The sequence below is a fragment of the Nicotiana sylvestris genome, chromosome 9 (genome assembly GCF_000393655.2).
Source record: "Nicotiana sylvestris chromosome 9, ASM39365v2, whole genome shotgun sequence".
Classification (NCBI taxonomy): domain Eukaryota; kingdom Viridiplantae; phylum Streptophyta; class Magnoliopsida; order Solanales; family Solanaceae; genus Nicotiana; species Nicotiana sylvestris.
The window spans coordinates 150571724-150588223 of NC_091065.1; the positions used below are offsets into that span (position 1 = coordinate 150571724).

At 36.0% G+C, this 16500-nt stretch overlaps 2 protein-coding genes across 5 annotated transcripts; one reads left to right on the forward strand and one right to left on the reverse strand.

The window, feature by feature from the left end:
• The first annotated feature begins 28 nt into the window (after positions 1-28).
• Positions 29-9079, forward strand: LOC104237211 (uncharacterized). Of its 2 annotated transcripts, none has more exons than XM_070155879.1 (6): positions 29-339; positions 1655-1804; positions 7228-7486; positions 7575-7793; positions 7983-8125; positions 8648-9079. In XM_070155879.1, the coding sequence occupies exons 1-6, from the start codon at positions 40-42 to the stop codon at positions 8945-8947; spliced, it is 1371 nt and encodes a 456-aa protein (XP_070011980.1). In that variant the 5' UTR covers positions 29-39; the 3' UTR covers positions 8948-9079. The 2 variants fall into 2 exon arrangements, with proteins under 2 accessions (XP_070011980.1, XP_070011981.1); XM_070155880.1 differs by having other exon boundaries at positions 29-226; positions 1647-1804.
• LOC104237210 (uncharacterized) lies at positions 9022-12965 on the reverse strand. Of its 3 annotated transcripts, none has more exons than XM_009791319.2 (6): positions 12806-12965; positions 12588-12713; positions 11302-11375; positions 11082-11161; positions 10309-10460; positions 9022-9468 (listed from the first exon to the last, which is right to left on the reverse strand). In XM_009791319.2, exons 1-6 carry the CDS (start codon positions 12951-12953, stop codon positions 9386-9388), a joined length of 663 nt encoding a protein of 220 aa, XP_009789621.1. In that variant the 5' UTR covers positions 12954-12965; the 3' UTR covers positions 9022-9385. The 3 variants fall into 3 exon arrangements, with proteins under 3 accessions (XP_009789621.1, XP_009789620.1, XP_009789622.1); XM_009791318.2 differs by having other exon boundaries at positions 12785-12965; XM_009791320.2 differs by having other exon boundaries at positions 9267-9468; positions 10372-10460; positions 12785-12965.
• Positions 12966-16500: the final 3535 nt, after the last annotated feature.

The following is a 16500-nucleotide window of genomic DNA, read 5'->3' on the forward strand; positions in this document are numbered from 1 at the left end:
ACTCTTTTTACTCTATTGCCAAGTTTAATTTGAGAAATAATGGTAGCATCATCTATGGCTGTGGCATCAACAAAATCTACATTTTTCCACTGCGCGTCATCTTCTAGAGAATTTGGATCCAATTTCAGTAGTGGGGTTCCCATAAAGAGTCTTAATTTTCAGTTAAAAAGCAGAAGAACTAAAGCTAGAAATGATATTTGTTTGGTAGTATCTGCTACTGGTACAGGTAAAATTTCTGAAGAGAGTAATGATGTTAGTGGGGGGAGATTTTACCTCAATTTCACTGGATTTCCTTTTCCTCTTGGTCCTTTTCTTAATAGACGCACCATTAGAACTGAGGTAACCATTAGTTTTTTCTTGCAATTATGCTGCTGTTTAGTGTTTATGTGCCAAAAATGGAATCACCTGATTGATCATATTTCATGAATTTAATGATAATTTAAAGGATTCTTTTTGGACTATAGTAGTATTATTTTGCTGGTCACTATTCCCACTTTTTATAGGCACTACCTATAATTATTTTTTATGGTGTAAAATTTCTCTTATGCTGTCAGTTTATAGAAGTTAATCTGATTGTCTTTTTTCTCTTTGGATTCTTTTGAATTTGTTGAGTCCCACATCGATGGGCGTGGGAGGCCATCTGTCCTAGCTTTTGGGTTGAGTTAGGTCCAAGGTCCATTTATCAGAAGATTAACTTAAACTATGAGCTATAGCTTAAAGGAAAATGAATCTAAAAGTGAATGTTATATCATGTGATCACTTCATCTAAAAGGAAGGGTGACATTTATTTACTGTTAGGTCTGCAATATTCCCTTCATGTTTGGGGTTGACTCTTTCTCCTAGATCAATTATGTGGAAATTCATTTGGATATTGAATGGCAGTGAGACATGGACGTCTCTCTGATATCTAACTATGTAGTAGTGTTTCGTGGCTCTACATCATTCTTTTTGTTATATTTCAGATCAATTCACCACATTATAGGATGTCTACTATTAAGAGTAACTACTAGACTTTACCGCCAACACCAACATCAACTGTTACTTAGGAATTATGTTGTTCTTTAAACACGGCATAATATGACAAACATATATAAGAAGACATTACAAAACCTAGATACTGAAAAACAATCTTCGACCTGAGGTTCTGTGATGGCTATTAGCTTGGATACTCCAAGCCATACCTGTGCTGGATCCTCCAAAAATAGTGCATTTGAGGATCCGATATGGGTGCAGCCGAAATTGTGGAGGATCCGAGCAACACTGAGTGATGGAATGAAGTGACGTGAGAAACATACTCATGTCTGCTAGTTCTTTTGGCTCTGTAAAGGCTTAACAGTTAAGCAAAACTCAAAATCTTTTGGAGAAGCAACTTTCATGTTTAACTAAAACGGATATCTGGGAGAAATAACAAGTTTCGCTAATAAAATTCCTGGCAGGTGTATGATCATAATGAAATATACTGCATTTAAGACTCCGGAATTGGACTAACTAGAACAGTCTTAATTTACCTGTCTTTTTTGAATTGTTATATTAGGTGATTGATAGATATAGCTCGGCATCGTAATCTGTAGAGAGGATCTTCAGAAAAACTGTATGTATTCAGACAGAGTACCCGTATTGTGCCACTAACACTTTTTCATCATTAGTATCTCAGGTTGTCAAAGACAGCATATGGTTATTTGAGCAAGAGCAAGCATTGGGATTCAGCAGTGTTTCAACAAACATCAGAATGACTGTCATCAAACTTAAATCTGGTGAATTGTGGGTTCATGCTCCTATTGCTCCAACCAAAGAGTGTATTCAGGTAACTCTAAAGCCAACATCGTCAACTATCAATGATTTTTCAGTAGATTGGATTGAGGATGATATTTTCTCAGTATTTCAAGTATTGAAATGACTAGAAATTATAGGGGTTGTTTCCCATCTTTATTTTTGATGAAGTTGATAGGGGTTCTTGTTTACTGATGGTGTTGATCTACGATTGGCTGTAAACATGCTATATTGTTAGAAGTGTTTAAGATTTGTGCACTAACAGTTGATAGATATTTAGGTTATCATGTTAAGTTGGATCTACTATAACATGTAACTTTTCATAATAAGCCTATGTTTAACTTGACAAATAGAGTAATCACTCTCCGTAACCAGTTAAAATGAGTTGATCAGTGTATATTGTTGAATTTGGCAAAACTTTTTGTCCCACATCGGTGGGAAGAGAAGGGTTGGGGGGATTTCCCCCCTATAAAAGAAGGCTTAATGTTTAGGATTTTAACACACCTCTCATTTGTCTTCTCATCTGTTTAAGACATTTGTATCTTCTCTCTTTAGTATTATTTCACTTGTATTTTTGGAGTGAAATAAAATATTGGTTGTGTCCGAGGAGTAGGCAAAATTAGCCGAACCTCGTAAATTCTGGTGTTCCCTTTATTGTTGCTTTATTGTCTTATTTATTATTTGGTGGCTGTCATAATTTTTGGTATAGTAGTTGTGACTTATTCACACTATATACATTTGGCTTCCGCAACAATTGGTATCAGAGCCAAGGTACTGTCTTAGTATGCTCTGTGGTTGCAGCATAGTCTGATCTTCCACATCAGAAAAGATTTATCTTGGTAACTGTGTCAAGATTCTGTCTTAGTATGCTCTGTGGTTGCAGCTTAGTCTGATCTTCCACACCAGAAAGGAAATAATCTTGATTTGTGTCGTCAGCTATTAAATAATATTTGTGTCAAAGATGGGAGACAATAAACAAGAAGAATCTACATCAAGTGTCAACAATACGTCATCATTGGCATCTTCGCTTATGACAAGAATTGTGTCAAATGCGAAATTTGCGGTCGAAATATTTGACGGGTCCGGACATTTTGGGATGTGGCAAGGCGAGGTTCTAGATGTCCTTTTTCAACAAGGGCTAGATCTGGCCATTGAAGAAAAGAGACCAGATGCTATTGGAGAAGAAGATTGGAGAATTATCAATCGTGTTGCTTGTGGTACCATTCGATCCTACCTTGCTAGAGAACAGAAATATCCATACACAAAGGAAACTTCTGCAAGTAGATTATGGAAAGCACTGGAGGATAAATTTTTGAAGAAAAACAGTCAAAATAAATTGTACATGAAGAAGAGACTGTTTCACTTCACCTATGTTCCTGGTACCACGATGAATGAACATATCACCAGTTTCAATAAGTTGGTCACAGATTTGCAAAATATGGATACAACTTATGATGATGGTGACTTGGCCTTGATGTTGTTGGCGTCACTTCCTGATGAGTACGAGCACCTTGAAACTACTCTACTCCATGGAAATGACGAAGTTTCTCTCAGAGAAGTTTGTTCGGCTTTGTACAGCTATGAACAAAGAAAGCGAGAAAAACAGAAGGGCGGAGAAGGAGAAGCACTATTTGTGAGGGGTCGTCCTCAAAGTCAAACGAGGACAAAGAAGGGAAGATCCAAGTCAAGATCCAGACCCAGCAAAGATGAATGTGCCTTTTGTCGAGAAAAAGGGCACTGGAAGAAAGACTGTCCGAAGTTGAAGAATAAGGCCAAACATAACAATGGAAAGGCCATTATGGATTCAAATGTAGTTGATTGTGATGATTCAGACTTCTCATTAGTTACAACAGAGTCATCAACATCATCAGACATATGGTTGATGGACTCGGCTTGTAGCTATCATATGTGTCCCAACAGGGACTGGTTCGTGGAATTTCAAGAAGGAGAATATGGAGTCGTCCACACAGCGGATAACAGCCCTCTTACCTCATATGGCATTGGTTCAATACGATTAAGGAACCATGATGGAATGATCAGAACATTAACAGATGTTCGATATGTACCGGATTTGAAGAAGAATCTCATCTCTGTGGGAGCCCTAGAATCAAAAGGGTTCAAAATCATTGCAGAAAATGGAGTGATGAGAGTATGCTCCGGTGCACTAGTGGTAATGAAGGCTAATCGGAAGAATAATAATATGTACCGCTATCGTGGCAGTACAGTTATTGGGACAGCGACAGTGACATCCAGTGACGACAAAGAGGCAGAAGCAACCAAGCTATGACACATGCGCTTGGGACATGCTGGAGGAAAATCCTTGAAAACTCTATCAGATCAAGGATTGTTAAAAGGAGTAAAGGCTTGCAACTTGGAGTTTTGTGAGCATTGTGTCAAAGGGAAACAGACAAGGGTTAAATTTGGTACAGCGATCCATAATACTAAAGGCATTTTGGATTATGTACACTCTGATGTTTGGGGTCCTTCCAAAACACCTTCATTGGGTGGGAAGCACTATTTTGTAACCTTTGTTGATGATTTTTCTCGAAGAGTGTGGGTGTATACAATGAAAAACAAAGATGAAGTGCTGGGAATTTTTCTCAAATGGAAGACGATGGTGGAGAATCAAACAGGCAGGAGGATCAAGTGTATTCGCACAGACAATGGAGGTGAATACAAAAATGATCATTTCAATAAGGTCTGTGAAAATGATGGCATCGTCCGACACTTCACTGTTAGACATACACCACAACAGAATGGAGTGGCAGAACGTATGAACCGGACCTTGCTGGAGAAGGTACGGTGTATGTTGTCCAATGCTGGCTTGGGCAAAGAATTTTGGGCTGAGGCAATTACATATGCATGCCACCTCATTAATCGTCTACCATCTGCTGCTATTGATGGCAAGACACCATTTGAAAAATGGTATGGAAAACCTGCTGTAGATTATAACTCTTTGCACGTGTTTGGCTCAACTGCATATTATCATGTGACGGAGTCAAAATTGGATCCAAGGGCAAAGAAGGCTATTTTTATGGGAATTACTTCTGGAGTCAAAGGATATCGCTTATGGTGTCCTATGACAAAGAAAGTAATATTCAGCAGGGATGTTACCTTTGATGAATCTGCTATGGTAAATAAGGTAACAGAAGATACCAAACAAAATAAAGGTGCTTCTAAGCAGGTGGAGTTTGAGGGAAAATTTATTTTTCCTACACAAGAAGCAGAGGAGGAAACAAATGAAGATTACCCTCTGGAAGGAGAGCCAGTAGAGGAGATTCCAACTCAGGAACCTCAACAACAACTTGAATCAATAGCAACCAGCAGGCCAAAAAGAACAATAACGAAACATGTTCGTCTCATAGAGACGGTTGCTTGTGCAACCTCAATTGTAGCTGATGATGTTCCTACTACTTATAAAGACGCTGTCCAAAGTTCAGAAGAAGATAAGTGGAGGATTGCCATGAATGATGAAATACAGTCCCTTCATCAGAATCATACATGGAGATTGGCCAATCTCCCGAAGGGAAAGAAAGCAATTGGGTGCAAATGGGTATTTGCAAAGAAAGAAGGATTTCCTAACCAATTAGATGTTCGCTACAAAGCAAGATTGGTGGCCAAAGGATATGCTCAAAAGGAGGGAATTGATTACAATGAAGTGTTTTCTCCAGTTGTAAAACATTCCTCCATTAGAATTATGTTGGCTTTGGTAGCACAATTGGATTTGGAACTAGTTCAGATGGATGTAAAAACTGCGTTTTTACATGGAAACTTGGAGGAGGAAATCTACATGACTCAGCCAGAAGGATTCAAAGTTGCTGGAAAAGAAAATATGGTGTGCAAACTTGAAAAATCGTTGTACGGATTGAAACAATCTTCTAGACAATGGTACAAGCGATTTGACGAGTTTATGTTGCGGCAAGGGTACAAGAGAAGCAAATACGATCATTGTGTGTATTTGCACAAGCTTAAAGATGGTTCCTTTGTATATCTTCTCCTATATGTTGATGATATGTTGATAGCTTCCAAGAATTCGAAAGAAATTGATAAGTTGAAGATTCAACTGAAGAAGGAGTTCGAGATGAAGGATTTGGGTGAGGCAAAGAAAATTCTTGGCATGGAGATAATTAGAGATAGACGTTCAAAGAAACTCTGTTTATCTCAAAAGGAATATTTGAAGAGAGTACTTCAACGTTTTGGCATAGATGACAAGACTAAGCCAGTTAGTACTCCACTTGCTTCCCATTTTAAGCTAAGTACTATTATGTCGCCAATGGATGAAGCTGAACGAGAGTATATGTCAAAGGTACCATACGCAAATGTTGTTGGTAGCTTGATGTATGCAATGGTTTGCACAAGGCCTGACATTTCACAAGCTGTTGGAGTTATTAGCAGATATATGCACAATCCAGGGAAGGAGCATTGGCAAGCTGTGAAGTGGATTCTACGGTATATTCATAATACTGTAGATGTCGGGTTAGTTTTTGAGCAGGAAGACAATCAGTCTGTAGTTGGATATTGTGACTCAGATTTTGCGGGTGATCTGGACAAACGAAGATCAACTACTGGTTATGTGTTTACTTTTGCAAAGGCACCAGTTAGTTGGAAGTCTACTTTGCAGTCAACAGTTGCTTTGTCTACAACAGAGGCAGAGTACATGGCTATTACAGAGGCTGTGAAAGAGGCAGTTTGGCTTCAAGGATTGCTAAAGGAGCTTGGTGTTGAACAAAAAGGTATCACAATTTTTTGTGATAGTCAAAGTGCTATTCAATTAGCGAAGAACCAAGTTTATCATGCAAGGACGAAGCACATTGATGTTCGGTATCATTTCGTACGAGAAATCATAGAAGAAGGTGGAGTCACAGTGAAGAAAATTCATACTACGGAGAATCCTGCTGATATGCTGACAAAGGTGGTGACTGCGGTCAAGTTTCAACATTGTTTGGATTTGATCAACATTGTTGAAAACTGAAGATTGAAGATGAAGACACAATCAAAATTTGTTATTGAGAGAAAATTGAAGATGTGGAATTTTGCCAAGGTGGAGATTTGTTGAATTTGGCAAAACTTTTTGTCCCACATCGGTGGGAAGAGAAGGGTTGGGGGGATTTCCCCCTATAAAAGAAGGCTTAATGTTTAGGATTTAAACACACCTCTCATTTGCCTTCTCATCTGTTTAAGACATTTGTATCTTCTCTCTTTAGTATTATTTCACTTGTATTTTTGGAGTGAAATAAAATATTGGTTGTGTCCGAGGAGTAGGCAAAATTAGCCGAACCTCGTAAATTCTGGTGTTCCTTTATTGTTGCTTTATTGTCTTATTTATTATTTGGTGGCTGTCATAATTTTTGGTATAGTAGTTGTGACTTATTCACACTATATACATTTGGCTTCCGCAACATATATAAATTAAAACCACAAAATGTTGATGTTTACAAGTGTGTTTTCCTTTTTCAGCTCGTGAAAGAGTTAGGTTATCCAGTGAAATATATCGTCCTTCCTACATTTGCATATGAGCACAAAATATTTGTTGGCCCCTTTTCCAGAAAGTTCCCAAAGGCTGAGGTATGGGTAGCACCAAGGCAATGGAGTTGGCCTTTAAATTTGCCTCTTGAGTTTTTTGGGATTTTCCGTGCAAAAACACTAAAAGATGAGGATATGTCGACACCATGGGCTGATGATATTAAGCAGAAGGTTTTGAGCTCTCCAGAAGTTGGTAACAGACCCAACACTCATATAATTCCGAATTATGCTGTTGTACCTTGTATCTCAAATCTAATAAACTTTTGCCTATTGGTTTTTAGGAATTGGACCATATGTTGAGGTGGCTTTCTATCATAAACGGTCAAGGACACTGCTGGTGACAGATGCTGTGATATTTGTCCCGAAGACTCCACCTGAATGTATTAGCAAAGAATCCTTGTTAGCATCTGCAGAGAATGGTTTGGCTGTTAAACTACTTAGTAAAGGAAAAGAAGTTTCTGATGAACCTGTTGTTGACAACAAAATCAATCGACAGAAAGGTTAGTCCTCTACTGGTAACCAAGAAGTTGATGAACACCTGAATTGTGTGACAATCTCATCTAAAAGCATATTAAGTTGCCTGCTCGGATATTAGAGAGGCTACACTTTCATATACTTAAATATCAACATGGCAGATCCAAGAAATTGCACAGTAATTTGCTTTATCTGTATTTTCTGCATTTTTTCAGGATGGGAGAGGATGGTTCTTCAGATTTTGTTTCTAGGTCCATCAAATCTACTGGAGCCAAATGCTAGCTTTGCTCAGATGTCACAAAAGCTAATTGTTTCACCAATTGTTAAAACATTGGTTTTCAGCAAAGTTCCTGAAAAGGCAAGTCATGCTTTCTCGCATTTACATAATAAAATATATCTTGGCTCATCGAACAATCAATGTGCAAATCTTTGGCACAGCCTAACACTCAATAAACCCCTCACTGTTTTTCATTCTTGCAAAACTGTTGCCTAAAACTTTATTGACTTCCACTAAAGACGAGAATAATATTGGATCAAAACGAGTTTAAATGGAGTGACATGGACAATGAGGATTCATATAGTCAATCCCAACTTGCTTGGGACTGAGGCGGCGTTGCAATTTTTTTGTATCTGATAAGATAACCTTGTCCCAACACATAGTAACATAAATCTAGGATCCTATGTTTAATGATGCCTGCATGCACAAGCAATGGTGTTACCCCTCATCTTTAGAGTCGCCTACAACAGTTTGGGCCATATATCATCCCGGGAGAAGCAACTAATATCCTTTTCCTGTCAGGACAAAGTGTAGGAGTGCGTTCTTTTGATTGCCTTCTTCCGCTATTCTTCTGATAATATGGTGTATTCCTTACAACTTCAGGTTAGAGATTGGATTGACAGCATAGTTCGAGACTGGAGATTCACAAGAATTATCCCTGCTCATTTTGCAGCTCCGATAAATGCAAGCAGGTCAGATTTGCTAGCAGCATTTGCATTTCTTGATGATCTCTTGGGCGAGCGCTATGTCACTCGGCCTTCTCTCTCGCTTCTCTTCTCTTCACTATTAGGAAAGGCTGCTAGCTATTTCCCTCCAGATGACATGAGGACCCTATCATCCCTGGATCAATTCTTAGTGTCTGTTGGAGCAGTGAAGAAAACCGTCTCAGGTCGTAAAAGATGACAGAAAATATACAAATGTACACTAATTGTTAGTACTGGAAATGCTTTCAACGATGAAAGCAAAGCATTCTATACTTGATGAGTAAAGAAATTGTAATCATAGCGTAATAGTAATCACGAGAGTTTAGCTTGACTTTGTGCACCATATATTTACAATTGAGCTCTGAGCTCGAATCCCCCAGTATAACATTGTCAACACTTGGAAATACATCTTAATCTAAAGTGAAAATTAGCAAAACCTATAGCAGCTTTTTAAGTTACTATAATTACAAGAAGCGGCACAACACCAAGATAATAAGCCTGAAACTACATGACTAACAAGATAAATACATCCCGGCCTAACTTCTGAAATAGTTTTCAAGTCAAAGTGCTCGAGTGACTCAAAGGCAGCAGATGAGAGCTGCAGCTCAAAAAGATGGTACTACAGGAATTGGACGCGTCAAATATGCTGCTGGTTATCATCTCCATCTCCAGTTTCATCTTCGAAGTCTAAGCCTACGATGCTCATCTTGCCAACGTTAACTGCAAGTTCTAGCTGTTAGAAATGTGGCAGAGAAGATACGAAGGGTAGAGATAAATCACTTCCATGCAACAATAAAATAAGCTTAACATTGGATTTGCAAATAAAACACCAACCAGACAGTTAAATTTGTTTCTGTACCTTTCCATCGAGGAAAGATGGCTTAAGTAGGTTCTGGATGTAATCTGGTCAAATTAACAGAGAGAGTTGTTCGGCTGATTCTTAAATCAAAACCAACTCCATAAAAGCTTCATATCTAATTAAGTAGTCGCAGAGATTTATGCAGAAGGTCTTCATTTAGCCAGTATTCAGGAGGCAAAAAAAAAAAAAAAAAAGGACGCATTAACAGGTAAATATCTCAAAAGATACCCAGGATCACCAAGAGTTGCAGGAAAGAAGGAAATATGAGTCAAGCACAGTACTATTTCATCCATTCTTAGCATGCTGCAGATCATAACAGGGTCCACACTTTCAAAACATAATACTACAAATTGGTGCAAATGATGGTGAATTTTCCAGGTTGGATGTTTAATTGAGGTAAAGATTTGAAAAGCCTCCTTCCCTTCTTTGTGTTTTCCTTTGTTAGAATAAGAAGGTGCAGGAGAGGGACAGTAAATGGTGAACTGCCACGAGGAGCAGCAACACAGAAAGTATACCCAAGTCATGAAACCCGTCAGTCTAAAACTGTTGTTTGATTTACATATAAGAAAAACAGTTTGACATAAAATTGCTGGGCCATAACTAAAATTATTAGAGAAAGGCAAACACTGTTTCAGGTTCATATTACGATCAGAAAGAGAAATCTTGCAAAGTGTAAAATGATAGGAATATGGTAACTTTACCAACAGCATCAATCCCGGCTAATTTGGGCATGAACTTGTTGATATGGTCCTCAGCTGCTTTACCTGCTTTCAGTGTCTCACACTCGAAAGAAACAAGAATCTTGTGCTTCTGATCCTTCTGGTCGACCATATTCACAACATCGTCCTCCCATCTAGTGATAAAGAAATACAACACAATTAGGAAAGTACAATGGAGAGAAGCCTTTAACTTATATAGCCAGCCTTAGCCATATGTGTGATGATCATTTCTGCTACATGAATATGCTTCTTTATTCCCTTGAACCTATCGTACTCTTTCGAATATTCTTTTTCATGGTCCTCAAAAGTTTTATCTTTCTAAAATAACAATTTTTAAAAGATAAAGAAACTAAGGTTTAGAGTTCTAAAGTACAGCTAATATGTTTGGAAGATGACTCCAGTCCATACACTATCAAATCCTAGATAAAATTTACACCCGAGTCGCAGCCCTCTACCCACTCCTTATGCCTCAAGTCAAAATCGCAATTGACCTCAGCAAAAGCATTATAGGGTGTGTACAGGTTTGCCGATAACAAAAAATTAAATGGATTCAAGTAGAGTTTTCTCGGATGCAAGAAATTGCTTCCAGTTCCATCCTACTCCAAGAGCGAGGACTAGAATAAACACTGGAAGAACTCTGAAAGGTTTCACACAAAAGAAGTTATATACATTTTTTGCTAAAGAGAGACGCTTCGGATTAAAGCAAGAACTTTCCTTTCTAAAACACTCTTCAAAGTAATTTTCAGGCTACTCACCCATGAGCATGGTCAACATTGTGAATCCTTGCAGCATCATGTCCTCTGCACTCCACTACGACATCCCTTTCTCTCTTTTTCTATGATACACCACAATTAAGGAAATAAGAAAGATCAAGCTTTGCTGATCACACCCTGGTAAAATCGCTAAGCTAACAAGTTAATTACAAAGAAATAATGGTAATATGATTGGAAGAGAACCATAGGTAATAGCTCTTACATTGTAGTCAATTATTGTGAGCTTGACCAAGCGGTAGTCCTCGCCCCTGCTGCATTCCCTTTCGCAAACCATCTCTTTCAGGGAGAAACAGAATTAGTTCAAAATCCAATTGAACACCGCAATATTTGATATATAGATACACTAGAAGTGATCTCAACCTATGTCAACCACGATAAAGGAGGGTCGCACTAGGTTGACGACCAATATAAAAATAGGTTAACCATGACAAATCCTACGAATACAGAATTTGTCAAGAGACTAAGAACATGCTCATCTAGACACACGTTACATATAGCGGGAATAGTTGCAAAAGATTTGAATGACCTAAGGCTTAGTTTGGAATTGAGTTATAGTAGATATTTATAAGCGACCTCAATTCACTGAACCTAATTTAGTTACTTCTATTGTATCTCAATTAGTAGATTGATCAGAGATGTAGTAAAAGTAACTAAATTAGGTTCTCGAAAAAAGGTGAAATAGAAGGGAGAGTTGAAACACAATATAACTTAAATGTTTCACTTTAGTCCATAGAGAAGTTCACAAGTAGGATATAAGAAGATTTCAAAGTTAATGACGTGTTATAAACCCAAACACTATTTCATTTTCTCATAACAGTGATATCTGGCCAGCTTGTAGGCATCTCGACTATACCATCAGGTACCTACTACTTGACTCTGCCCAGCAAAGCTTAGCATATCGACAATTTTACTGGGTACTTGCTACTTCCTACCCGTACAGGGACGGGATAACTTTGCGCAACAAGACTTAGGCAAGACTTAGATAGAAATAAAATCACCTAGCATAGTTATAACCCAATACTTAAAAGACCCAAATGCACTTTTATTTTTATTTTATGATGGTTTCCGAACCAATGCGTACACCTCGACTATTCCATAACAAATCTGCTACCTCTCACCAACTTAGGTACCAAATAACTTTGTCCACCATAACTTAGGCGGAATGAAAGAAATCAACCTAGTATTATTTGCCTCAAGTGGAGTCCGAACATAAGACCCCATAATTTCTAATCCACTTTATTGACTAATAGGCACCCTTGGGTGCAGAAGAACCAAATGTACTTAACCAAAAACACTAACCCTCATTAGTGGACAGAGCTACTCATTTCATTTTACCTGCAACTCGTGAGAGGTAAGAAGTATCAAGTAGATTAATCAAGGTGCACCCAAGTTATTTCGAACCAAAAAAAAAAAAAAAAAACTAACAACCTATTCATTTCAAATAAGGAAAAGGAGATATATGATTTGTGACAAATTGAGTAATTATACCAGTGCCATGGAGACCATAACAGATAGAATGGGGAAGATGAACGAAATGACCCGAAATTGACCCGTTTTCTAGAAGTGCTATTGATGCTACCCCTTCCATAACTTTTCCTTCCATTTCTTCTTCACCTGAAAGTATTAAAAAGTTGTTTATATAAATAATAGTATTAACTTTACAAGAGCAAATCTTATGCACATACAAAGTTGATTAAACTTTGTACCCATTACTGCTTGCTGGTGTGTGTGAGAGAGCGGGGGTGGGTAGCCAGAGCGGTGGCAGAGGGCTCTTGGTGGGCCTGTAGAGAAAGGAATGGATCTAAAAGCAAGATCCACTAGTGAAAGCCCATTATGGCCCACCAGAAAATTCATTCGGACTCAGCAGAAAAGAAGAAAAAAAATTGGCATCCTATAACAACACATAATAGAAATTGGTAAGTTTTTAGCCTTATATTAGTTTTGGCAAAGATAGCCCCAAACAATTGGTATTATATAGCCAAATCTTAAAAAAACTACTTTCTTTTATATTCTTTCTCAAAAAGAACTACACGCTTATTTTGGTTTCCCTCCCCCTTTCTCTCTTTGTATTTCTTCTTCTATATCATCTCTTTTGCTCTCATAGTTTAGCACAAATTCTTGCAAATTATGCAAAAAAAATTAGTGGGATGAAAAGGTAAGGTTGATCTCACATCATAAAAATCAGAAGCAACAACTAAGAGCGAAAAAATATATTTCAACTTTGTTTTTCTTTTCTCTTCTTTTTCTTTTGTTGGATTGAATGAGTGGGTGTAATTGAAATTGGTTGAAAATACCTAAACGATACTATATATAAAATTTGAGCAAGATTAGCAAAAACTAACAGGGAGAAAATATATTTCAACTTTGTTTTTCTTCTCTCTTCTTTTTTTTGATTGGATTGAATGAGTGGGTGTGATTGAAACTGGTTGAAAATACCTAAACGAGGCTATATACAAAATTTGAGCAAGATTAGAAGTGATTTAGATTGATTTCAGGTAAAAAACCAGACCTAAAATCCAACTGCGACATGTGTATATCACGTTGTATATCGTGTACATCAGTGTATATCACACACAGGTTTTTAAGGACGTCTGTGTATATCACTTTGTATATCGTGTCTACAACATAATTTTTTTATGGGTGCCCATGTATATTACATTGTATATTGTATATATAACACAAATTTTTATGGATATACACAGATACATATAATATACATGAGATATCACTAATGTACATAGAGATATACATGGGTTACAATAGGGGATATACATGTGAAGTCGTCTTGAACTTGAGTTTTCAATCTGAAATGTGTTATACAAAGAAGGAAAATAAAATTTTATTAAATTTTTTTGATACACACATTATTATTATTATTATTATGTTATACATTGTGATATACAAATAATATAATTATTAATTATTGAGCAAAAAAGGAAAATAAATTTTTGATATAGCATGTTTAAGAAAGTTCTAAAATATAAAATAATAAATATAATAGTGGGAGTAAATAATATTTTGGTATACAAAGAAAATTAATTTTTGATATACATAAAGAAGAAAAATAAACTTATGATATCTATTTTGGTATACACATGTCCAATGTGTTATACACTGTAATATACAAATAATACAATATTTTTATTGTGATATACAATGATATAAAGGCAGCAATAACTATATATATATAATTTTATATTATTGATATACAAAGAATAATATTATTTATATACAAAGAATAAAAATAAAATTTTAATATACATGGTGATATAGACAAAGAAGAAGAAAAAAATTGTGATATACATATTATTATTGTGATATATATTTATTGGCTATTTGATGTCAATATCTATAATTAGGGCTATTTTCTGCCAATTATATGGGTATGTTATACTATGCCAAAACCCTTTTTTTGTGGTCCACAATATTTGATTTTTTCAAATATCAAGAAGGAATTAACTTCTTCTTTCCAAAGTTGCCCTTGGAGTAAAGAGTCTAGGAATAATTTGTTATATTTTAGAGTAAATACCTTAGAACTATCACCTTTTTGTCAGTTTCCTACCTAAGTTATCGCATGTCCCCAAAATCCCTCAGAACTATATCTTCCTTCATATTAAAATAATCCTGTCGCATTTTTAATGGTGTAGATGATACACTCTCGTAAATTTATAAGAAATGTGCCATGGCACTCCACATGAATATTAATTAGCCTAATAAAAAATAACTTAATTACGTATTTTAAATATTTATCCCAATCTATTAAATAGGTACATATTATTCACCCGATTAAAATATATAGGAGGTGTAGGGCAAAAAATATTAAGTACTAAAATCCCCCTCTCTCTCCAATCTTTCGATAATGGCTTCTCTTTCTCTTACTAGCAATCTTTTCCATTTAGCTTTGTTCTGACTTTCATTTGTTCCTAATAACCCTTGATTTGGGTTATTGGGTTATTTCCGTTAAGACAGTGATTGTCTTCTTTCTGCAAAGTATTTAATTTGGGTTGTTTAATATAAAATCGGTTCACTATTGTTTGCCATTTGTTCTCTCTTATTGTTGGTATTTCCTGTCAGTTCTAAGTCTTCCGCATCCTACCGAAATAAAATACAGTCACCAACTTCATCCACTCTTTTCCACTTGAGTACAGAAGAAAGAGTTGCACGAAGGAAATAGGCGAGTGTACTTTTTAAATATATAATAGAATTTTTATGTGGGTTATCTCTCTTGCATACTGAAAACTCTATTGTTCTCATATATCTTGTTCTGCAAATATTTTTTAAAAGCTTGAAGAGAATTCAATAACGAGAGAGGAAGAATTTCAGATTAAACCAGATGGAGAAATGGAGGAGAAAGGTGAAAAAATAGAGAAGAAAGGTGAAAGAATGAAGAAGAAGAAGAAGAAGAAGAAGAATGAAATATAAAAAAATGAGAAAAATAAAAATACAACATACAAAATTTTAGAAAAAATAAAGGCTAATTAGCAGTTAGACACTGCTATGTGAGCCATTTTGATGGATTTTTCTAGCCTTCACGCTCTCTTTCACGAGTTGTTACACACAATACGTCACATAAGCAGCAAAGGGGTTTTAATACGAAGAATGATATAGTTCGAGGGGGTTTTGGGGGCAGACGATAGTTTAAGTAGGAAACTTACAAAAAGGTGATAGTTTAGGCAGATTTTAGGATATTTACTCTATTTTCAATGAGCAAATTAAGGTTAATATGGTCAATTTCATTATTAATTAATGATGAACGGTGAATTCCTTAATATGTGTGAAAAGAGCCAAAAAGCACTTAAAATAGACCGGAGGGAGTACCATTTTATTAATGTTCGTCATTAGGAGTGTACATGGACTGGGTTGGTTCGATTTTTATTAAAACTAAACCAAACCAACTATATCGATATGGATCGGTTCGATTTTGTCGGTTTTTTCGGATTTTTGTTACATGAATATTATTTCAATATTACTTTGTTAATTATTTTTATAAGTAAATATATGTTTTGTAAAAATTGACAAACATATGATCTATTAAAATAATTTTACGAGAGAATTTTGTTAATAACACATGATAGTTATTTTTTTAGTAGTCTTACAATAATTTTTTTTTATGTATACTTTCAAGGTTAAATGAATTTACTAATTAAACATATAAACCAATATGATACCTAATTAATGATATGTTATATTTAATTTTAGATTGTCGAAATACCACTTCAAATTCGAAAAATATATAAGAATTTAATAAATATTGACATATGAAGATGGAAGAAAAAAAAAAGATTAACGCATTTCAGTAGCACTTGATAAGAAAGCGATCATATAACTCATTACTTAAGGTTAATAAAAATGGAATACTTCATATTCTATTAAGGCTTCATTTGTTTTCTTTAAGATTAAG